General features: G+C 39.1%; 1 protein-coding gene across 6 annotated transcripts in view; it reads left to right on the top strand.

Annotated features, from left to right (window-relative positions):
- Positions 1 to 26,041, top strand: part of LOC123684395 (LIM domain only protein 3-like) — a 197,809-nt gene that overhangs the window by 115,222 nt on the left and 56,546 nt on the right. For 3 of the 6 annotated variants that reach the window (XM_045623639.1, XM_045623640.1, XM_045623634.1), the window contains exon 2: positions 13,443 to 13,548. The exons of the other annotated variants lie outside the window; for them this stretch is intronic. In XM_045623639.1, coding sequence (XP_045479595.1) covers positions 13,524 to 13,548 — 25 coding nt within the window. In that variant the 5' untranslated portion in view covers positions 13,443 to 13,523. The remainder of the gene's footprint in view (positions 1 to 13,442; positions 13,549 to 26,041) is intronic. 6 annotated transcript variants of the gene reach the window in all.

The following is a 26,041-nucleotide window of genomic DNA, read 5'->3' as shown; positions in this document are numbered from 1 at the left end:
AACATAGGCTTTGTATTCGAGATACTAGATGTTGAAGTTTGATTTTTTTTTCAAGCTTTTTCTCATAGCACCTTCCCTTCAAAAATATTACACTTCAATTTGGCATATGAAGGGTGTTTTGTTTAGGGCTATAGAACTTCAAATTGCAATAAAACGACGATGGATTATTCGATTGACATGAATTTTATTTATCCGCAAGATAATCTTATGGCATTACATTTTAAATATGATTTCTGGCATATGACCGCCACGGCTGGCTCGGATGTAGTCCAATCCGGACGTCCAATTTCCGATGACTTTTTCCAACATTTGTGGCCGTATATCGGTGATAACACGGTGAATGTTGTCTTCCAAATGGTCAAGGGTTTGTGGCTTATCCGCATAGACCAATGACTTTACATAGCCCCACAGAAAGTAGTCTAGCGGTGTTAAATCACAAGATCTTGGAGGCCAATTCACAGGTCCAAAACGTGGAATTAGGCGGTCACCTAACGTGTCTTTCAATAAATCGATTGTGGCACGAGCTGTGTGATATGTTGCGCCGTCTTGTTGGAATTACAGCTCCTGGACATCATGGTTGTTCAATTCAGGAATGAAAAAGTTAGTAATCATGGCTCTATACCGATCACCATTCACTGTAACATTCTGGCCATCATCGTTTTTGAAGAAGTACGGACCAATGATTCCACCAGCCCATAAAGCGCACCAAAGAGCCAGTTTTTCTGGATGTAACAGTGTTTCGACATACACTCGAGGATTAGCTTTACTCCAAATGCGGCAGTTTTGTTTGTTGACGTAGCCATTCAACCAGAAGTGCGCTTCATCGCTAATGGACGTAGTGCGCGATACGTATTCCTCACAGAACCATTATTTTCAAAATAAAATTGCACTATTTGCAAGCGTTGTTCAGGCGTAAGTCTATTCATGATGAATTGCCAAACCAAATTGAGAATAAATCACTTGAAAACTTTTGAATCGGTCGCCATCTTGAACAGTAATGCCAACTTAAAGTTATATACCTCGAAAAAAAACACCCGTTAGTTCACGAAAATGCTTACAGTTGGGGGATTATTTCAGAAATTATAGGTAAAAATCGGAAATTTTCGAAAAAAACTTGATAATATTCCCGAGACTGCTACTTCTCCTGCACGTAAGCTACGCCTTTGAAACCTTACTTTGTTTTAGATCAGATCTTGATGTTTGAAAAACGTTTGTATTTGAGGGGTCTTCACGAATAATTTAGGAGATTTAGATTTTTGGATGTAAATATCACTATGGGATATAAGAAGTGCGTTCTTTGTGGAGAAACACGCGAATTGAGTGAAATATGTTATCACTGATATGTTTTCATTTCCGCGCGCTTCATATCAAATTTGATAGTTCATATTCAGGTTTATTTGCATCTCAACTATTCTTTTGTTATCTATGTAAAACATTTTTTTGGTGAATAAACTTATTATTATTATTATATTGGGGACAAAATTGTTTACTGAAAATGACATGTGCTCCCTGTATCTATGTTTATTACTCTGAGGGTACACCCTACTGTAATGGCTGGGATATCAGTAATAGTCAACTCAGATATGGACGAAAAAGCATTACCTAAAAGGCAATACTTCCACTACCCAGCCTAAAGTAAGGGTAAGAAAAAAAAAGATCGCTCGAACGACAATCTAATGCTACGAATACACAGTATCTGCTCTCACGGCATTGGCACTTCATTTATTCCCCCCCAAGAAAACTTATACGTATGATTTCCTGATTGTATTCAGCTCCTCTCCCTGAGTGTTTCCTTCTGTCGCAAGCTTTTCGTGATCACGCAATGGAAATAGGCCTCACTCTCTCTGTATAAATAGGGTTCTGAATTAGGTAGCTTTCAGACGTAGCCGTTAAGTGCCGAGCGTTGTATGGCAACTCCCACATTGTTCACCTCCCAAATGCAACAATGCTCCACAAGAATTTCTTTCTGGGCTACAATTATTGAAAGCGAAAACATTTGTGCTTAATGTGTGACTTTCTGGTGAAAAGGCTCAATGATTGATTTGGGGATATTTTGGCACTCGGTATAGTTTTGAAAGAAATGAAAACAATTGTGAGAATCTTTATTGAACTAGGCCTTTGTTTTGCCTATTTCAGAGCCTATTTTCTTCTCTATTTCTGAGCTGATTTCTGTTAATGTCTGGCATGATCACAGGCTTGTTCCAGGGCTAATTACTGAATTGATTAATTCAATTACAGAAGCAGCAAAACATGAAGTGACATTAGAAAAAGCATAACCCATTCACTGTAATAGATACCTTCCATTCTAAATTGTGTAATGGCAGTTTTGGTTGACATTTCAACGCCAAAATTTCGGTTGAATTTCGAAGTTGACTCAGAAATAAGCTTAAAGCCATACTCAGATGTAGACATGAAAAATTCCTAGTATAATACGTGATTAATTCATGTAATGATTCTTATTTAATAATGATTCATGAGTAAATATAAAGATTCTCCTCTTGAAATAAATGGCTGTAGATGTAGAATTGCAATATTGAAATTGGAAACCAACAATCAATTAATTTCGATTAATAGACTTTATAAATGAATAAATTTATCTCCTTTGAACATCTGGAGCGTTGCATTGACCTAGAAACTCGAAGATACCTCAACGGTTAGCTCGAATAACTGAATGAATGTGCAGCAACTACAAAAATATCAGTGCTGGCTTCAGGATATTATATTTAATCAGGGTGTGTCAACGTTCGTGTCAAGTTGGCAAAAATATATAATCGTGAGAAAAAGCTAGCAGTACGAAACCTTCAACATAATGGAGCAGATTATCAATGATTGAAAGTTTTCCAGCTTTGGGAAATTATTGCGTTTTTGAAATGACAATCGGTTGGTTACGTTTCAACAAAACCTTAAGGCCCATACATCATCGAAATGTAAGCTCGACAAAAAATATTGCCACTTTAAATGAAAGTCTTGAAGAAGATCCCAATTTATCGATTCCTCGGATCGCTTAACATTTGGGCCTCTTTTACGTCACGCTTTGGTGTATTTTGCATCTGAATTTGCATATCAATCTCTATGAGGTCCAGTTGATACAAGAACTGGAACCAGTTGACTAAGGAATATGCGTAGAACAAATGCCGATTGTGTACTTGAACAACAACTTTTCGATGACGCATTTTCTTCAATAACGAAGCTCATTTTGACTCGATAGCTATGTAAAAAAGTGAAATTGTCGCATAGAGGGTAGTGAAAATCCTCATTTAACTACTGAGAGACTATTACAGCCACAAAAAAACATTGTTTGGTGTGTTATATAGTCTGATGAAGAGTGTTATTTGAAAATGAAGAAGTTGTCTCTCAAACCATCTAGTATCATCGATACTATATCGATATCAGCCAAAATGATTGTCGATTTGTTTTGGCCTGAAATTAATGATATGGAAGAGATGTGGTTCCACCAAGGTGATACAACAAGCTATAGAACACAACCCGTTTGGGCTTTATGCGAGAACAATTGCCAGGACGCGTAATTTTCGTTTCGGTGATGATAATTGGTTACCAAGATCTTGTGATTTATCGCCTTCGGATTTTTTTGTGCGGTTATGCGAAGGATTGTTTTCATGCCGATAATCCTCAGACTACTGACGATCTGAAAACCAACCGCTAACAGCGTTTCGACCACGACCGTTTTCGCTTGACGTTGTCGTAAGTAATGCACTTTTCATCAACAGTCACCAACAGCTTCGATCGATTTTATTGCTATTCAGCAGAGATTCGCAGATGGAAATTTGGCCGATGAGGTTTTTTTGCGTTAACTCGTGTTGTACCCATACTTTGAGGTCCTTCCTGGAGTTATACCTTATGCAGATGGTTCCAAACGGTTTTTTATGCAATCTTCAGCTCTTAAGCAATCAAAACAGTGCTTGCATAACGGTCGGACTCGACAATGTCCATGATTTTAGTGAAATTTTCGACAATTGGCCTTCCACTGCATGGTGCATCTTTGACATCGAAATTACAGAAACGGAATCGACAAAACCAAAATTGCGCGTGATTGGCAGTCAAGTTATTGGTGAGATATTGCCTGAAATGTTCCGGGGAGTCATCCAAAAATACTTCACTGGGATTGAGTCCTGTAAGAGATCACGAGGAGGACATTTAAATGATACTGTATTCCACATAAATTGGCAAAGTCTAAGAATCATTTTGAAATAAGAATTTGTTTAATATTCCAAGTGTATTCAACGTTAACTTTTGGAAACACGAGTTGGATAACCCTTTATATAACTATTACAAGCTCTCAAATGATGCAGCTATCGACTACAAAGGTTTTTTTTTAAATAATAAAGTTTATTTGAGATCTTCAACAAATAAACATAGTTTTTCACAGAGGTCATAATGTACTGACAGAGTATATTAACCTGTACGTGATACTAAATTAATTTTACATTCTAAAACTGTTCTGCAAAGAAAAAAAAACAAAATTTATAAAATCTGAAGAAGTAAAAGTGAAGAATTGGAATCATTATCAAAACTAATGAACGAAAATCAAAAATGTACCTGATCCCTACCTCTGGATACAATCCTGCAAATTCACGAAGGCAGGAGGCATGAAAATATGGGACAGACTACGCGCTGCTGCCAGCTGATTCCGACTCCCCCTCTCTCCCCTCGTACCCTCCGCACGCGACGTTCCCCCCTGCAGTCATTCACGACGTAACCTTCACCCAGTGAACGAAAAACAACTTCACTAACCGAAGCCACGAGGAGGCCATTCAGAGGCCATCTTACACCCCCCTCCCCCTACTACTACATCCTCCAATTTATGTGGTCGTTTTCTCTTACTCTAAACACCATTTAATATCCCACTAACGGTTTCGGGGTCAATTACTTCGTTACACTCATTCATGGTTGAACGGAGGGATGGGTAGATTGTTTTGGGGTTTCACGTGGTTTTCGCTATAAGGATTTGTGCGTTAAGTTAGGCATTTCGCAAAAAAAAAGGTTAGTATCTTCGACTTTATGATTTTTTTTAATTCATTTAGATATGATCATCCTAACGATGCAATTAGCTAAAAAGAGATTAAGCTGGTAGGTTGACGCAGGTGACCTGGGTTCAAGTCCTACCTGATCCTATCTTTTTTTTCGTTTTTATAATAGTTTTTTTTTTAATTTTTGGGGTGTCATCAATTCAACCCGTCTTATCTAAACTTAAACTCTTTATTGAGTATCTTCAAATAGTTTGAAAATAGATACCGGTGTGCAAATTGCCAATGGGCCTGCTAATTTTTTCATTTCTGTTGTCAATTTCACCGGTTTTTCTTTCTATATAGACGTGCAACTTTGCTTTCAACATTTTTTCCGAAATTCGAGGCTTTATTGTGAAAAACTGGTTATACAATTATGATTTAAAGTATTGTCCATCGCTGGTTACTACTTTCTCCCATCTTTCGGGCAGCGTGCGAATCCCGCGTTGAAAAAACTGGTCCTCTTTTGAAGCGATCCACGAATATATCTAATTTTTTACTTCTTCATAAGATCGGAAGTGCTGAGTAGCCAAGCCGTGTGTCATTGATCGAAACAAGTGATAGTCCAAGGGAGCAACGTCTGGAGAATACGGCAGGTGAGGTAGGACTTCCCATTTAAACGTTTCCAAGTATGTCTTGACCACTTTCGCAACATGGGGTCGAGCATTGTCATGCTGTAAAATCACTTTATCACGTCTCTCGTTGCATTGCGGCCGTTTGTCTTTCAATGCTTGTCTCAAACGCATTAATTGCGTTCAATAAAGATCGCCTGTGATTGTTTTAGTCGGTTTTAACAACTCATAAAACACTTCGCCGAGCTGGTCCAAGCAAATACAAGCATGACCTTGGAACCGGTTTGGCCGTCGACTTGGAAGTATGGCCGGGATATCCTCATGATTTTCTGCTATTAGGATTATGGTAATGAACCAATTTTTCGTCTCCAGCCACAATGCGATGAAGAAATCCCTTTCGTCTTTGTTTTGCAAGCAGCTGTTCACAAGCAAACAAACGCCGTTCAACATCTCTCGGCTTCAACTAGTTCGGCACCCAACTTCCTTGTTTCTGAATCATTCCCAAGACTTTCAGGCATCCTGAAATGGCTCGTTACCTCACTTCCAATGATCCTGCCAATTCTTGTTGCGTTTGACACGAGTCTTGATCAATCATTTCAATCGTAAGATGTAAACTTGAACTTTTTATTTTTTTCCTTTTTTTTTTTCGAAAGCAAAATGAAACATCTCATTGGAAAACCCTACATATATGAGTAATACTTTCAGCAATACCAGTTATTCCATATGAAGTGAAAATTTCAACAATATCTTCAACCGTGAGGTAGGTAACAGAGAATATCTTCTTCTCTTGAGTTCTCTCTGGTTCTGATGATGCAACCTCGCATAGAGCTTGAAATTCACATCTGAATGCAGTCTTCATTATTCTTCTCATTTAATATTACAGCATTTTAATTGTTTGCTTCAAAGCCCTGCCATCAACTTTCACTAATCGGTCAATGGGAACATCTCACAACTTTAATGAAGCCTCCATTAAATTCCCGATGTTCCAACAAGACTTTCAGAATTAGGGAGACCTGCCGAACACAACATTAAAGTTGAAACGGTGAGGAGTGCAGAAAATTCACGGCAACAGAAAAAAAATTCAAAAACTACATTAGCGCTGACATGTCATGTACGTTAAGTTGTACTGAGTGCTAATTTGCACCCCATGAGTTTGCTCAAGCTGATTTTGAAGGAGGCGAGCGGTTGCAAACCGTTGTCTCAACGAAGAAACTCTCAAGTAACGTTCTTGAATGGCAGTTGTTACCCGTGGTCTACCCTATCCTGGTCTTCGGACATTCATACCTGTCTCCCTGAATCGCTGCAACATTCTGGACACACTTGTATGGGAAACTCCAAACCTTTCTGCAATTATTGTGTATGTCCACCCTTCTTCTCGCAAAACTACCGCTTGGGCACATTCCTCTTGGGTCAAATTGCGTGTTTCGCGTTGCATAGCGATCGAGTGTAGAAAATCAAACGAAAGAAAAACTATTGATCACTAGAATTGATCGAGAACAACTGATTTCAGAATGGAGCCAATACATTCAAAATCTGATAATCTCATCTTTTTTTATTCCTGCTGGGAAAAAACATCTGTATTGAAGAAAAACGTTGAAAATGGATAACATATGCATGCATAATTCTGATAAAAATAATTATCATTGAGAACACCTACAACGTTTTAATTGTTTGCTTCAAAGCACTGCCATCAACTTTCATTAATCGGACAATGGGAACGTCGCACAACTTTAATGAAGCCTCCATTAAATTCCCGATGTTCCAACCAGACTTTCAGAATCAGGAGACCCGCCGAACACAACATTAAAGTTGAAACGGTGAGGAGCGCAGAAAATTCACGGCAACAGAAAAAAAATTCAAAAAATACATTAGCGCCGACATGTCATGTACGTTAAGTTGATGCAGACAAGAAGGCCCGAATGAAAGCCATTCCATGTCTGAAAGGAAAGTGTCCGTCCCGGTCAAGATGTCAAGAAAGCTTTTAAAACACACTTAGGTGGAGTCTGAGTCGCATATAGCTACGGTGGAGAAGAGCTTTTCGCACTTTTCTCGCTGTTTCTCCTACCGGAGACGGATGTAACCAAGACAGCCAATATATTTCGGCATCGATCTCATTCCGAGCCTTCTATCAGTTTTCTATTTGTGCCCCAGACACTGGCAAATTGAGTCGCAAGGAGCTGAGATCGGAAAATCAAATTTCTAACAATAATTAAGAGATTGCGAATGGGGAGTTGGCAGCTAACTGAAACATTTCTGACATGGTGATGAGATGAAGGGTGTTCCAATTACTTATTTGATGTGAGATACAGGGTGGCCCACGGAAACTTAACGTTTTTTAAATAATCGTCATTCATTTTTTTGAGCGTGTCGTGAATTCACGATTAACCATCTTTCCATCCAAGAAGAGTGAAAGCCCAAGATTCAATATCAGATTTGGATTTAAGGGGAGTTTCATTGCACCGCGACCTTATGGTTTATTGTGCCTCTTCAGAGCTGTTTTTGCCATTAGTCTACAACTCTCCCTCCAGTTCCAGAATTCTTATGAACACTAGTATCTGGGATGTCTTCATGGAGGTTACTATCTCTGTAAGTTTCTTGTCCAAAGCATTTTTTGCGTTGGCTAGCGATGGCGAGGCATTCCGTCACCAGGTGATCCGGAGTTTCTTCCTCTTCCTGAAAGAAGACTTATGCTCATGAGGTGTTTCCTGAGGCGCCAATGCCCTGTATGGAATCCAGTGGAAAGGTGACATATTCTTGCTGAGATCCAGATATTTCCTAGATCTCGCAGTATCAAAATTTTGGGAATGATTCAACCCAGGAAGATTCCGCCCGAGTGTTTCTCTTTCGGTTTATTTCTTCTGCTTAAACTCTTCCTTGTAGGTACATTTGCGTATACCACAGAAAGGTTCTGGGTCATTGAAATGAGTTTGAGTTCCTTTTCTGGCAAGTGGTTGGTCTCTTCATTTCCTCTAATTCCAGAAGGACCAGGAATCCAGACTAAACAGACTATTCTTGTCTATTTCTTTGAGTTTCCTTCGGCACTCCAATACCATCTTTGAATCTATGATATGTGAGGTCAATGCTTTGGTTGCAGCCTGGCTGTAAGAATGTATCGCTTTATTATTTTCTCTAATTCTGTGGTTATTCCGTTCATTCTTCCACATCTTGTAGAACAAAATCGTGCGAGAATATATCAGAAACGCACAGTTTTCATGGTTATATTTTATTATTATATGTTGGTACTCCGAACTTTCCGCCACGGCTTTATCTGCCAATTCATCGTTCATTTGCCTTAAAGAAATCAGTTCTGCCAACCAACATTTTTCAAAGCAAATATCACTAAATGGTATTTATGGAAATATTTCATTGATTTCAATAAAAATGCAATGAATTAGAGAAAATAATGTATAATACTCGTACAGAAGGCTCATTCTACCACTCGTTCATTCAAAAACTCGCCACTTCGTGGCTCGTTTTTGAATTTTGAACTCGTGGAAGAATATCAATGCCTTCTGCACTTGTATTATAAATAACTATTCTGTTAGTTTTGTACTAGGTTCATTTACACACCTTTCTTTTGGTTTTTTTTACATTTCTGGTTCCCACGAAAGGAGTTATCCTGTAATGTTCAGAGAACATCGTGAGAAGCAAGGGAAAGAAGGTAGGAATTGGTGTTCTTCTTGATTTTCTGAAGGCTATAACCCTCGGGGAACATCTCCTTAGGCAATGTTTTCCACAGCTTCGCTGTTCGATGGATGAACGAGAATATGAAAGGAGATGTTCTGCAGGTCTCCAAAGTGACCACAAAAGGATGTGAAGACTGAGCTTGACGATTCAACCTCGGAGAGGCCGCCAAAGGAGGAACGTAGATGCAAGTATCTCTGCCTGAAAGACACTTGGACAACGTCCTTACCATAGTCAGCATTTGGTGCCAGCCTTGAATTATTATTATTTGAACTGGGGTCGTTTTGGTTCGGTAAGCCTTCCGGGAACTGCAACCATGCAGATCTTTTGTTCACTACCCTACTCATTCATAGAAACCCAGGACGGTCGTCAACGACGTTAATAAAATTGACAACCTCCTTAGGGGCCTTGACCGTTACCTCTCTGGTATCCAGAACCGGCTTACCCATGTGAATGGTTCTTAGTCCAGCCAGCTCCGGACACTTGCATATCAAGAGTTTGCCTGTTTCTGCTTCCGATCCACAGAGCCTGAAAATCTCGTCTGCTGACTTTCCCATACGGTACAAATGATGTTTGTACCGACAGTGCCCCGTCAGCAGTCCCACCATCACCCGAAGCTCTGCTCGCGACAGCTTCAGGAGCTTTTTGGCGTAGGTAGGTGAAATCTTCACGAATTTCTTTGCCTGAACAAGTCTAGAAGTGTTAGTCCAGTGGATTGTCCTGCTGTTCAACTCCCATAGCTGGACCGCAGCTTTGTATTGGTCTTTTCCTATCCCACAGAAAGGCTCAGGTCCAGCAGGTGTTAACCTTGATACACTTTTTGCAAGCTCATCAGCTCTGCCAGCCTTGAATACTCCAACGTCAGTCCTTGTCGTGGTTTCAGAACCATCTGTGAAAGTCCAATCAATAACAAATCTTCGTCTCTGGTGTTTTTGTTGGATTATATTTGTAGTTTTATTTTCACTCAACCTTTTGTGACTGCCTTGTGCAGAGTAAGAAAGTCATTCTAAAAATCATGAAGATAAAGAGATTTCTTGGCAACTTGAGGATTTTTGTGAAATTTCGAATAAAGGCAAATATGTGTCTGAACATAAAGAAAATAAAGTCGAAACTAGTTTCATCTTCATGAAACCAGATACCTCTCGTTCAACGCCAAACGACGCAATCACGTCTGATAGCGCGCGAAAGGTGAGAAAGTATCGAACGAAACATCTACTAATTTGACTAATCGGTCTCAATATCGCCACCCCTAACGCTGGGGGCGGGAGGTACCGGTTTGTCTTCCATAATAACGACCCTTTTACAGAAAAATGACGTTTTTTAAAATATAATGGCCCGGGTGTTTCTAATGAGGGATCGTTAAAAAGGCGGCAAAGAGCAGAGAGATAACACAGTAGAAGTGTTGGCGTTTTTCGCCACAACCAGAGCCCGTTACCACGATCGCACCATCTATTAGAACAAATTGACACCTTGTAGCTCGCTGGAGGGAGGGGGTGGTGGTGGTGGTGGAGTTAAGCTCTAGGAGACGCTCTGGCACCTCGTTATATTAACGACCTGGATTGATTCTCTCGATGCGGATACCCGAACAACACTTCTTCGCCAATTTGGCGGGATCTCTTTTTCTCGCGCGCCTTTTCGTTTCTCCCCAATTTGCGAGCGGGATAGGGGTTCGTTTGCGCGTTCCTGGAGACTTTTCCAGGGGTTCGTCTCGGCCGGAGGCTGCCTTGGATAGCCCTTGAATGTGCCGTGGTTTTTGCCGATTAAGTCAATGCGGTTCTATCGGATTATTGTTCGTAGTTAAATCAAGGTTTTTCTACAACTGCTATGAAAAGAAGCATCTTTTTAAACCTTACTGAATTTAAACTTTATGAATTGCTCATCTTGTGAAAGATATAAAGGGTGTTTTTTTTCGAGGTATATAACTTTAAGTTGGCAATACTGTTCAAGATGGCGACCGCTTTGACAGCTGTCAAGTGATTTTTTCTCAGTTTGGTTTGGCAATTCATCATGAATAGACTCACGCCTGAACAACGCTTGCAAATAGTGCAATTTTATTTCGAAAATAATGGTTCTGTGCGGAATACGTATCGCGCACTACGTCCGTTTTATTTTGTATAGCGATAAAGCGCACTTCTGGTTGAATGGCTGCGTCAACAAACAAAACTGCCGCATTTGGAATGAAGCTAATCCTCAAGTGTATGTCAAAACACCGTTACATCCAGAAAAACTGACTGTTTGGCGCGCTTTATGGGCTGGTGGAATCATTGGTCCGTACTTCTTCTAAAACGATGATGGCCTGAACGTTACAGTCAATGGTGATCGGTATAGAGCCATGATTACTAACTTTTTCATTCCATGAACCATGATGTCCAGGAGCTGTGGTTCCAACAGGACGGCGCAACAGGTCACACAGCTCGTGCCACAAACGATTTATTGAAAGACATGTTTGGTGACCCCCTAATTTCACGTTTTGGACCTCCAAGATCCTATGATTTAACACCGCTAGACTACTTTCTGTGGGGTTATGTAAAATCATTGATCTATGCGGATGAGCCACAATCCCTTGACCATTTGGAAGACAACATTCGCCGTGTTATTGCCGATATACGGCCACAAATGTTGGAAAAAGTCATCGAAAATTGGACGTCCAGAATGGACTACATCCGAACCAGCCGTGGCGGTCATATGCCAGAAATCATATTTAAAATGTAATGCCACAAGATTATCTTGCGGATAAATAAAATTCATGTCAATCGAATAATCCATTGTTGTTTTATTGCAATTTAAAGAACTTAGTTCTAAAGAAAACACCCTTTATATTAGAAATTCGGCTTGATGAAGAGTTTCCGGAGTCTGCAACAGGAGAATCAACCATCATTGATTGGCATGCTGAGTTTAAACGTGGTGAAATAAGCACCGAAGACGGCGAACGCAGTGGACGCCCAAAAGAGGCTGTCACCCCAAAAAAAATCAAAAAGTTCACAAAATAATTTGGAATGACCGTAAAGTGAAGATGATGCAGATAGCAGACATTGTGAAGATATAATCTGAACGTGTATATCATATCATTCACGAATATTTGTAAATGAGAAAGCTGTGTGCAAAATTGCTCAAATTTTTCGCAAGTTTCACAATTGCCAGTCGAGAAGGTGCTTCGCGACGAAATACGCTAGTTTTGCCTGTGACTGCAAAATCTTCACTATTTTAACAATTTCAGTGCGGTGTTGAAGTGTATATCGTTCCATTTTAAGTGATTACGTAATTTTCACTTTTCAAATGACAGTTTCAAAAGTGACAGCTGCCCAGATAACAGGTTATTCAAAATGAAAACTCTTATTAGAAAACATGTCAATAAAATGTCAAAAATTCTTATACTATCAAATAGCCTATTGTAGAAGTGAGGACCGTTACAAAAGATTGCAGATACATGGACAGACAGACAAACACGAAACCAGAGTTCAGAATGGTTTTAAGTATATAAATTTCGAAATCAGAAGACTTATAAATTGTTATCTCCCAAAAGTTATCACAGTCATTTCTCTAGCCTGAGTAGGCTCGAAAGCATAATATAGATAACAGGTAAATTAACTAACAATGTCATGCGGTAGCCTCGAATGCAAGAAATCGTTCTAGCCTACCACCATGTGGGTCGGATGTTATATTCCTGAAGAGATAGATAGGCGATATGGGTAATGAACCCGCATTTCAGTTACTTATGAATTTCACAAGTTCTGGAGGAACAATTGTAGCTAATATCGATGAGTGGATGCTGCTGAGTTATCCGTAGGTTCATTTTGTACTTTTCTCCCCGAATGTTCAGTTAGTTATTCCTTGTAGTTGGTCATGAAAGTAACGCTGTGCCTGTGGATGATTTGAAATTGGTTTCTGGATCAGTGATTTTCATCAATTACATATTTTCAACAACAAATCGATAGAATACAAAGAGAGGTAATTTTTATATTCGATAAGATTTGAAAGATTTTTTTTTATACAACGTATTGAATGAAGAAGTGAATATTAAAATTTTCAATATATTTTTATATATCATTACCAAACTCATGAAACTGAAATCATATATGATCGGAACATTGTGTCAGCTAATACAACTCTTTTTAAGCCTTTCAAATGATTAACTGATTTATTGAGCTCTCTTTTTTTTCAGGAATCGACATTATCGCAGCTTTTGAACATGAAATGTCTTGTCAAAATGTGCAATGAAGAGTAGGAACATTCAATACTGATTATGCACAGTACGGATAATGGATCTGGTGAGTACCTAAAAATATTGATTCGAATAATTTTGAGGTCCTATGGCTTTGTCTATAAGAAACATGATTTTCATCGCATTCAATTTTTGAGATGATAAATGCAAGTGACTTCCGAGAAATACATGGAACAAAACTATAACACAATCCAACACAAATTTTGATGCACGATAATTTTCAACTATTCCTATTTAATTGCAGGTTGAAAAATTCGATATAGCTCTCTCTAACAAATCTATTTTTTGACACATATAGTTAGTTTAGTAAACTAGAGTATGCTGCTTCAACAATTTCTGACACATCTGGCAGTATCAGAGAGAAATTTTCTTTGAAATTCAAAAAAAAAAATTGCCAACTTTAAACAATAAAGAATGTGTAGATAAATCTCACATAGTGGGGTTGCAATAGAGCTTACTTTTGCAAAGACCATGGCCAGTCCTAAGTCAATTCAAAGTACACTAAATTTTCCTAGGCAGATTGAAATCTGGAACTTTCTATAAAGGATCAACGATTAGACTTTTGTTGAAGTCTTTAGAAGAATTCTCAAAATTTCCTTGTCAATTTCATGAGATTGAAGGAAAGTTTTGACCCATAAAGGTTTACTTGACTTTATTCTGACAGTTCTAAAGGGTGTTTTTTTTCGAGGTATATAACTTTAAGTTGGCATTACTGTTCAAGATGGCGACCGATTCAACAGCTGTTAAGTGATTTATTCTCAGTTTGGTTTGGCAATTCATCATAAATAGACTCATGCCTGAACAACGCTTGCAAATAGTGTAATTTCATTTCGAAAATAATGTGCCGTTGTTCCCGATTTTCACAAGCGAATTTTGTTTAGCGATGAAGCGCACTTCTGGTTGAATGGCTACGTCAACAAACAAAACTGCCGCATTCGGAGTGAAGCTAATCCTCAAGTGTATGTCGAAACACCGTTACATCCAGAAAAACTGACTGTTTGGTGCGCTTTATGGGCTGGTGGAATCATTGGTCCAAACTTCTTCAAAAACGATGGTGGCCAGAACGTTACGGTCAATGGTGATCGGTATAGAGCCATGATTACTAACTTTTTCCTTCCTGAATTGAATAACCATGATGTCCAGGAGCTGTGGTTCCAACAAGACGGCGCAACATGTCACATAGCTCGTGCCACAATCGATTTATTGAAAGACATGTTTGGTGACCGCCTAATTTCACGTTTTGGACCTTTATTTTTTTTTGGACCACTTTCTGTGGGGCTGTGTAAAGTCATTGGTCTATGCGGATAAGACACAAACCCTTGACCATTTGGAAGACAACATTCGCCGTGTTATTGCCGATATACGGCCACAAATGTTGGAAAAAGTCATCGAAAATTGGACGTCCAGATTGGACTACATCCGAGCCAGCCGTGGCGGTCATATGCCAGAAATCATATTTAAAATGTAATGCCACAAGATTATCTTGCGGATAAATAAAATCATGTCAATCGAATAATCCATCGTTGTTTTATTGCAATTTAAAGTTCTATAGCTCTAAAAAAAACACCCTTTAGTATCTGGGTGGTGAGATACAATTGGAAATAAAAGTAAGGCCCCAAAGTCGAATACTGGTTATCATTCTTAGGTTTCCAAGTTGAGATGACCTCGTCAACTTCCTGTTTATTAAGTTTCACAGATTATCCTTTAACCGAAATAGCAATATCAAACTATCAAACCCTGGTCCAGTTTCTGGGAAAGGGGATGAATACCCTCAAACTATATGGGAGTTAGCAGAAAATTCCCATTACCTGGAATACAGGTATTAGGCAGATTCTTCGCACTCCTGGCCTTTATCCACAGCTACGTTATTACATTTCTGGAAGTCCATCAAGAGTAAACTGAATTACGTCAGAGCGTTCCGTAGCCTTTGTCCGAAGGAGATTACATATAATTGAAATGGTTTAGTCCACCAGCAATTTCGAAATTAAACTTAACAATTGGCAACAACAGAATTAATGACAGAAGCTCGATCTATCCTTTGTTTGAAGTTTCTGATTCAGCACCGGACTATTTGTTATCGAATTAAATGCATTGTTGAGTCAAATTGAGATTGGGGAAGAAATAGCGGAGAATACTTCCTGTTCAGTTTATATAGCTTTTGATATTCATTCCGCTTCAGAGTACAATGGCTGGATGGAATTGCTGCAGAAGGTATCTGGAATTTACTACTTGAAGCGGTTTAGTCAGTATCTCCGTAAATTCCGATAGTTTCTTTTTTGAAATTACGGGGCTGGTGATAGTTTTGAATGATAGGATTCTAATCACTGCTGAAGGATTCCCGTTTTGGCATTCTGTATTAGTCCTACGTGGTTCTGCATACTACAGGTGAGAATATTCATCGACGTCATGAAGAATACACATAAAAAGTGTTTTTTTCAGAGCTATAGAACTTTAAATTGCAATAAAACAACGCTGGATTATTCGATTGACATGAATTTTATTTATCCGCAAGATAATCTTGTGGCATTACATTTTAAATATGATTTCTGGCATATGACCGCCACGGCTGGCTCGGATGTAGTCCAATCTGGACGTCCAATTTTCGTTGACATTTTCCAACATTTGTGGCCGTATATCGGCAATAACACGGCGAATGTTGTCTTCCAAATTGTCAAGGGTTTGTGGCTTATCCGCATAGACTAATGACTTCACATAGCCCCACAGAAAGTAGTCTAGCGGTGTTAAATCACAAGATCTTGGAGGCCAATTCACAGGTCCAAAACGTGAAATTAGGCGATCACCAAACGTGTCTTTCAATAAATCGATTGTGACATGTTGCACCCTCTTGTTGGAACCACAGCTCCTGGACATCATGGTTGTTCAATTCAGAAATGAAAAAGTTAGTAATCATGGCTCAATACCGATCACCATTGACTGTAACGTTCTGGCCATCATCGTTTTTGAAGAAGTACGGACCAAAGATTCCACCAGCCCATAAAGCGCACCAAACAGTCAGTTTTTCTGGATGTAACGGTGTTTCGACATACACTTGAGGATTAGCTTCACTCCAAATGCGGCAGTTTTGTTTGTTGACGTCGCCATTCAACCAGAAGTGCGCTTCATCGCTGAACAAAATAAAATGGACGTAGTGCGCGATACGTATTCCGCACAGAACCATTATTTTCGAAATAAAATTGCACTATTTGCAAGCGTTGTTCAGGCGTGAGTCTATTCATGATGAATTGCCAAACCAAACTGAGAATAAATCACTTGACAGCTGTTAAATGGGTCGCCATCTTGAACAGTAATGCCAACTTAAAGTTATATACCTCGAAAAACAACACCCGTTATAATTCTTTTGGTGTTCGTTTATCCTTTTCTTGAAAGATCTTCCTGTCTGTCCAATATAAACCATAGGGCAATCTTTTCAGGTTAACTGTATTCCAATATCATCTTGATGTTGCTTTTTTTTGTGACTTTAATCGGTCGATAGTTCGTTGTGAAGAATTTTATGATGATAGCGTCGTCAGAACCATACAAAGTTCAAGTATAATATCAGAAAAATATATTAGATCTCAGTGAGAATCTTTCATTTACTTTGTACATATCTCTAACTTGAGAAAACCCTGTACAGATACAGTTCTGAGGTCTCTAAGCTCTCATAAGGTCCTCAGTTCTTTTCTTGTTTCTCTTCCTGGATTTTCCCAATGTTTTGATAATAATTCTGCTAACCTTGAACAAATCATGATATCAGAATAAGTGTAAAATTTGTCCTCAACGATTGCAGATGTATTTTCATCTCAAATAAAAAACCAAAAATCATCAATTTAAGCAAACTAGGTAAGCCTCAACCTCCACACACGTCCAGAAACGGTTTCATTGAAAATTCGCGAACGAGTTCTGTACCTAATCTTGATGAAGTACCTACCCGAGCGATGTCTATATATTTTAATCGGTCAATAGTAAAGTGAAGATCGTTGTAACGAAGTCCCCATAATCTCCCGAGCCCACCCTATCCCCAGTGATGAGTGCATTCCCTGATACCCTGTTTACCATATATATCATTCTTTGAAAATAATAGCGAATCCGTGTACCGTGTCTATTAAAGAGAAGAATTTATTTTCATTTCGCTTTGCGAGGAGTTGAAGTTTCTGTAAGAATTGGCTCTGGAAGAGTTGCTCTTTCTTAGCGCTCAGGTAATGGACCGGGCGGTTCTTTTCTTCCACGGGGAATGGTAACAGGATGGGAAATTCTGCAGGTGGTCATTAATTTCTGTTTGTCATTTCGATTTTTAAGGAGAACACACATGAACGAGAAAAATAGTGATGAAAAGAGGAGTATGAAGTTTGATTATGATTTTAATGAACAATTCTCCCGGTCTATACAATAGTAAAACGCATTTTTTTGGCAAAATTCGATTTTATTATTCAACATAGTTGCCTTCGGGGGCGATACAGCGATTATAGCGATCTTTCAACTTTTCGATACCATTTTTGTAGTACGATTTGTCTTTCGCTTCAAAATAGGCCTCAGTTTCGGCGATTACTTCTTCGTTGGCGCTAAATTTTTTTCCAGCGAATATTCTTTTGAGGACTGAGGACAGAAAAAATACGCTGGGAGCCAGATCTGGCGAATACGGTGGATGCAGATGCTATTCGAAGCCCAATTTATGCAATTTTGCCATTGTTTTCATTGATTTGTGACATGGCGCATCGTCTAGATGAAACAGCGCTTTTTTTCCTTCAAAAGGAATCGTTTTTAAACGATTTCATCCTTCAAACAATCCAATATGAAATAAAAATAACGCTATATAAAAATCGCTGTTGATGGCCTGGTCCTTTTAAGGGTAATCAATGAATATTATATCTTTCGCATCCCAGAATACTGATGCCATAACCTTGCCAGCTGATTGTTGTGTTTTTCCTCGCTTTGGATTCGGTTCATCGTGTGCAGTCCACTCAACTGACTATCGATTGGACTGCGGAGTGAAATGATGGAGCCATGTTTCATCCATTGTCACATATCGACGCAAAAATTCGGGTTTATTGCACTTAATCAGCTTCAAACACTGCTCAGAATCCAGCGAGCATTCTTTTGAGGTCTGAAAACAGGAAAAAGTCGCTGCGGGCCAGATCTGGCGAATACGGTGGATGCAGAAGCAATTCGAAGCCGAATTCATGAAATTTTGCCATTGTTTTCATTGATTTGTGACACGGCGCATTGTCTTGATGAAACAGCAACTTTTTTTTTCTTCAAATGGGGCCGTTTTTTAATGATTTCATTCTTCAAACGATCCAATAACAATATATAATAATCGCTGTTGGTGGTCTGACCATTTTGGAGGTAATCAATGAATATTATACCTCGTGCATCCCAGAATACTGATGACATAACCTTGCCAGCTGACTGTTGTGTTTTTCCTCACTTTGGATTCGGTTCATCGTGTGCAGTCCACTCAGCTGATTGTCGATTGAACTCCGGAGTGAAATAATGGAGCGATGTTTCATCCATTGCCACATATCGAAGCAAAAATTCATGTTTATTGCACTTAAACAGCTTCAAACACTACTCAGAATCATTAACACGTTGTTGCTTTTGATCGATTGTGAGCTCGCGCGGCACTCATTTTGCAAACAGCTTTATTATGTACAAATATTCGTGAATGATATGATGTCCACGTTTAGATTATATCTTCACAATATCTGCTATCTCGACCAACTTCACTTTACGGTAATTCAAAATAATTTTGTGAACTTTTTTGATTTTTTCTTGGATGATGGCCCCTTTTTGGAGTCCAAAGCGTTCGTCGTCTTCGGTGCTCATTTCACCACGTTTAAACTTACCATACCAATCAATGATGGTTGATTTTTCTGGTACAGACCTCGGAAACTCGTCATCAAGCCAAGATTTTGCTTCCACCGTTTTTTTTCCTGGTTTTTACAATGATTTAAGATATTCAACGAGGATATAACCAACGATACCACCTATAAAAGTTGCAGATATTTTTCCCTTGGAAATAATAAGCCCAAATTGGGGCTTCATTCGGTCCTGCGGCCAATTTCTCAGCAGGCCATGCCCTGAATAGTGCAGGAAGCCATTTCCCGACGTTAGAAAATTATTTCGATAAATTTAATATGATGGCTGAGCAATGAGCACATACGTAAGCGGTTACCTTAATTGTTATTGTTAATTTCCTGACGGAACGACGCGGAGCGCCTTGGGACGGAGCACGAGCCGACGCTGAAGCGGGGGTACGAGGGGGGACGTAAGGGGTCGAAGTAATGCACGCCATCGTAGGTTGCTTGATTAGTTTCTCTTAATAATTGATTCGCCCAAGTTTCTGGATTCCCCCGCGTATTTTAGACCGCCCCAGACGAGAAATTGAACGGAAATTAGAAATGCCACACACTGAAAATCCACTTAGCGAGGTTGTGGCAGATAATGGAATGATAAGATGGGAATTGCTACGGCAGACGGTTTGTGGTCATCATGCGCGCATTGAAAATAACGAGTAGTTTTCGGGTAGAATTGAGGATTTCTTCATTAAGTTCAGAATACATTCATTTTGCAGAGTGAGTTTTAAGAATGGAAAACCACAATCATCACGAAAAAAGATTGCAAGAGATTCTTATAGATTTTGTGATATGGTCGATATTATTAGGCCAATTGAAAAGTCCCCGGTCTGATGCGCAGATGGCGTTGCTAGTATTAAATCCATATGATTTTTAGTCAGTTCTAATCTTCGAACGATACGTGTCAAAATTTGACAGCAGTCTGACCATTAGTTTATGAGATATTGCGTTGTGAGTGTAGCTACTTTTGTTATTTGAAAAAATGGAAAACAAAAATTTCGTGAGCTGATAAAATATTGCTTTTCAAGGGGAGAAAAATAGAGTTGAAGCAAAATCTTGGCTTGATGAAAATTTTCCAGGGTTGGCACCAGGAAAGTCTACCATCATTGATTGGTATGCTACGTTTGAACGTGGTGAACTGAGAACCGAAGACGGCGATCACAAAAGAGGCTGCCACCGACGAAAAAATCGAAAAATTTCACAAAATAATGATGAATGACTTTAAAGGGAAGTTGATCGAGATAGCAGACATCGTGAAGATACCATTTGAACGTGTACATCATATCATTCACAAATATTTGTACATGAGAAAGCTGTGTGCAAAATGGGTGCCGCGCGAGCTCACAATCGATTGAAAGCAACAACGTGTTAATGATTCTGAGTAGTGTTTGAAGCTGTTTAAGTACAATAAACCTAAAATTTTTGCGTCGATATGTGGCAATGGATGAAACATGGCTCCATTATTTCACTCCGGAGTCCAATCGACAATCAGCTGAGTGTTTGCACACAATGAACCGAATCCAAAGCGAGGAAAAACACAACAGTCAGCTGGCAAGGTTATGGCATCAGTATTCTGGGATGTGCAAGGTATAATATTCATTGATCACCTCCAAAGGGCCGGACCATCATTTATATAGCGTTATTGGATTATTTAAAGGATGAAATCGTCAATAAACGACCCCATTTGAAGAAAAAAAGGTGCTGTTTCATCAAGACAATGAGTCGTGTCATAAATCAATAAAAACAATGGCAAAACTGCATGAATTGGGATTCGAATTGCTTCTGCATCCTCCGTATTCACCAGGTCTATCCCCCAGCGACTTTTTCCTGTTCTTAGACCTCAAAAGAATCCTCGCTGGAAAAAAATTTGGCGCCAATGAAGAAGTAATCACCGAAACTTTGGCTTATTTTGAAGCGAAAGACAAATCGAAGTACAAAAATGGTATCGAAAAGTTGGAAGATCGCTATAATCGCTGTATCGCCCTCGAAGGCAACTATGTTGAATAATAAAATAGAATTTTGCCAAAAAACTGTGTTTTACTATGATTGACAGGGGGGAATTCTATTGGCCTGTTAGACTTCTTTTTGCTAATTCAAATCTGATCGAACGCCACTGTCGCCACTAGATCAAAAACACTCCAGCTCCGCTGTAATACCTTCTATTACTCTATTTTAACAAAGTTACATTTCATTAGTATTATAGTGTTGACCACTATTTTTGTACTTTAAATATAATGTAAATGTTAAAACTTAGGATTCCCAATTCTCTTGGCGGGCGTGGTGCGAACGTCGATGATAACTTTAGCAGGCTCTGGTTCCTTCGTTAGGGCGCTATTAATGACGCAGCGTCATTAATAACGTGGCTTTTAAATTGATCCATTATCATTAGCAAAGCAGAGCGTCGTGATGTCCATCTTTTCGATTACTTGCTGCCTGAGTTGGAGCTAAAAGCTCCATTTATGCTTTGACGTCTTGTTAGGTCTTATTGTTTTATGAGAAGGCTGAAAGCATCTACTCTCTCTCCCGTTTCGTTGTTTTGTTGTGGATATAATAAATTCGAATAATTTTCTAGAGAATAGAACGGGGGTTTTCGCAAGGTTATTTTTATATAAAACTTATGAGCGAATATCCGAGAAAAATACTGACTGAATATAGTTAGTTTATCTAAAGGGTGTTTTTTTCAGAGCTACAGAATTTTAAATTGCAATAAAACAACGATGGATTATTCGATTGACATGAATTTTATTTATCCGCAAGATAATCTTGTGGCATTAAATTTTAAATATGATTTCTGGCATATGACCGCCACGGCTGGCTCGGATGTAGTCCAATCTGGACGTCCAATTTTCGATGACTTTTTCCAACATTTGTGGCCGTATATCGGCAATAACACGGCGAATGTTGTCTTCCAAATGGTCGAGGGTTTGTGGCTTATCCGCATAGACCAATGACTTTACATAGCCCCACAGAAAGTAGTCTAGCGGTGTTAAATCACAAGATCTTGGAGGCCAATTCACAGGTCCAAAACGTGAAATTAGGCGGTCACCAAACGTGTCTTTCAATAAATCGATTGTGGCACGAGCTGTGTGACATGTTGCGCCGTCTTGTTGGAACCACAGCTCCTGGACATCATGGTTGTTCAATTCAGGAATGAAAAAGTTAGTAATCATGGCTCTATACCGATCACCATTGACTGTAACGTTCTGGCCATCATCGTTTTTGAAGAAGTAAGAACCAATGATTCCACCAGCCCATAAAGCGCACCAAACAGTCAGTTTTTTTGGATGTAACGGTGTTTCGACATACACTTTAGGATTAGCTTCACTCCAAATGAATGGAATTCTTATAGAATTTCATGCAAATGCAGTCCACTCAAATGACACTGCCAATCGATAGATAAAAGCATATATCTCCTCTTGCATTGAACATATCCAATTATATGCACGATTTGATAATGATAATATTATGGGCATTGGAAACTGAATTGTTTCAACCGCATCCAGTCTACCTCAAACCAGTTACAAATTTATGTTTTGTATCAACGTAATCTTCATTTACTCCCGATATGAAATTAATTGGAAACGCTTTTTCCATTTGCATCAAACTAGCTAAGTGATTCTCGTATCGATGGCATTCTTCCCCTAATGACTTATATCAAAATGGCTCCAATATGAAACAATGCGAAAGATACAGCTGAGTAAATGCTTCTGCTAAAAACAGTGAGTACGAACACATCGGCTTTTTCATTAAGGAAATGGAAATAATCTGAAATATTAATACATCTACCTCTGATCATCAAAAGTCATTCCGGATATTGCGAAGAACGATAAAAACAAAAGGCTGTTGCGATTTCTGATTCGTATGAATTATTCTGTTTCCATCATTTCTGTTCGTCCTCTATCTATTGAAATGTATGATAAACCTACATGGTTTTTATGTTGAATGCTAACTTATATGTTTCTAAAGGGTGTTTTTTTAGAGCAATAGAACTTTAAATTGCAATAAAAAAACGATGGATTATTCGATTGACATGAATTTTATTTATCCGCAAGATAATCTTGTGGCATAACATTTTAAATATGATTTCTGGAATATGACCGTCACGGCTTGCTCGGATGTAGTGCAATCTGGACATCCAATTTTCGATGAGTTTTGCCAACATTTGTGGCTGTATATCGGCAATAACACGGCGAATGTTGTCTTCCAAATAGTTAAGGGTTTGTGGCTTATCCGCATAGACCAATAACTTTACATAGCCCCACAGAAAATAGTCTAGCGGTGTTGAATCAAAAGATTTTGGAGGCCAATCCACAGGTCCAAAACGTGAAATTAGGCGGTCACCAAACGTGTCTTTCAATAAATCGATTGTGGCACGAGCTGTGTGACATGTTGCGCCGTCTTGTTGGAATCACAGCTCCTGGACATCATGGTTGTTCAATTCAGGAATGAAAAAGTTAGTAATCATGGCTCTATACCGATCACCATTGACTGTAACGTTCTGGCCATCATCGTTTTTGAAGAAGTACGGACCAATGATTCCACTAGCCCATAAAGCGCACCAAACAATCAGTTTTTCTGGATGTACCGGTGGTTCGACATTCACTTGAGGATTAGCTTCACTCCAAATGCGGCAGTTTTGTTTGTTGACGTAGCCATTCAACCAGAAGTGCGCTTCATGGCTAATGGACGTAGTGCGCGATACGTATTCCGCACAGAACCATTATATTCGAAATGAAATTGCACTATTTGCAAGCGTTGTTCAGGCGTGAGTCTATTTATAATGAATTGCCAAACCAAACTGACAATAAATCACTTGACAGCTATTAAATCGGTCGCCATCTTGAACAGTGATGCCAACTTAAAGTTATATACCTCGAAAAAAAACACTCGTTATTTCTCGAAGAGGTTATAAAAATTGGCTACCCAAATCTTGTGATTTAACTTCTTTAGACTGTTTTCTTTGGGACAACGTGAAGGAGGAGGTCTATGACAATGCCCAACAAACAATTCAAGACCTTAAAGATGGAATTCGTGAAGTTATCGAGGGTATATAGCCGAAGAACTAATAAGTCTAACTTTAGAAACCATTCCCAGCTCAAAATTCGAAAATTACCAATATGATGAAACGATAGAGCTAAACGTACAGAGGAGCGTTCAAAAATGAGTCACCCAGAAGCTCCACAAATCCCATCGTCATCAAATCCAGACCCCCCCTCTAAAACAGATCAGAATTCAGAGTTGTACTTCCCCAAAACTCCACCATTCACTCTCATCCAAGCTCCAAATCGTCATCTCCTCATCCCAGATTAAATCAATCAGGAAAGGACAAGGGCAGCTGATTCGGAACAGGGCCGTCCGGTAGCGGGGGGGACCGAAGGAGGTATAGACGTTCGTCGACGATTGTTTCCCCCGGCAATCTAGTTTTTGGTGCCATTATCCCCACATAATCGACTGCCTTCATCGGGAGGAATCGGGCTAATGACATGGAATCCAGACGTGAGGCTGACTGGATGAAGGAAGTTAACGAACGCAGTGCCGCCCGCCTGTGTAGTTTGATTGTTGTAATTATTTCGGGATCTCGACGGGAATAACCAATCACGGCGCAGGCAGTAGGCAATCTCCTGCTCGTCCCGGTGCAATTAGCAGAGTTCCTTATTAATTAATGCTAGCCGCTTACACAGACAGTTTACTCAAGATTTCGCCGTGCCGGATATGAGTACAAGAGGTACAGGGACGGATTCGGCCTAGGGGATCTATCGGGATTGGATAGGGTGTGTATCAAATGGCAGATGGCGCGTGAACTTCCTATACACTAGGCCTTTTAGGAAAGGGAAAGACACATATACAGGGTGGCCACTTTTTCAATGGGATTGTATTGGTAACTTTTAAACCATAAGAGTTAGAAGGTCGGTCAAATGGAGAAAAAGTTGCATGCATAGAAGCATTATCAAGCAGTTCAAACAAATCGAGATTATCAGGGCCGGTTTTCGAGATATCATAAGAAAAGTAAATTATGTCATTTTGATTTTTCTTTTTTTCCCACTTTATTTCAAATATTATCAAAAAATGTTACAGGAATTTTTTATTCGACAGTAAATTATCCTCAATTTGACGTAATCAGATTTCATATCCAACGTTTCGTACACTCTGGGCCACCCTCAACCTCATTTTTTTCAATACGGACCTGCATATTTTATGACATTTTTCGAAATAACTTTTAACGCTGAATTCAACGATATATCATACAATGTCATTCAAAGTTGATTTTAGGTGATTTTGACCCTCATCCAAATTTAATGGTGTGTATGTAAGAAAAAACAAGTCTATTAACGATATCAATGTTCTGACCCAAATTCAATCGAACCCAGAAAAAAAATCGAGAACTGTGGCTAGTGAATGGAATTTTTCAAAAACTGCTGTTAATAAAATAGTCAAAAGACGCGAATACAATGATTTTAAATTTGAATACCAAGCCTTGCAAAAATTATATCGTAATGATCTCAAAATAAAGTTCGATTCTGTAATTTGTTTCAACGATTCAAATGACAAATATAACAATAGTGATACCTCGCGAGAAAATGGAGAATGTTTTGGAAGGTATTCAAGTAGACCAAACAAGCAAATGTATAAGAAGTATGGGTTCCAGAACCGTAAAGTGCAATTTACAAAATGGTTGACATTTCGAAC

This window comes from Harmonia axyridis, chromosome 7, assembly GCF_914767665.1.
Source record: "Harmonia axyridis chromosome 7, icHarAxyr1.1, whole genome shotgun sequence".
Lineage (NCBI taxonomy): Eukaryota > Metazoa > Arthropoda > Insecta > Coleoptera > Coccinellidae > Harmonia > Harmonia axyridis.
Note: the sequence above shows the minus strand (reverse complement) of the source record. Positions and strands in the feature narration are given on the sequence as shown.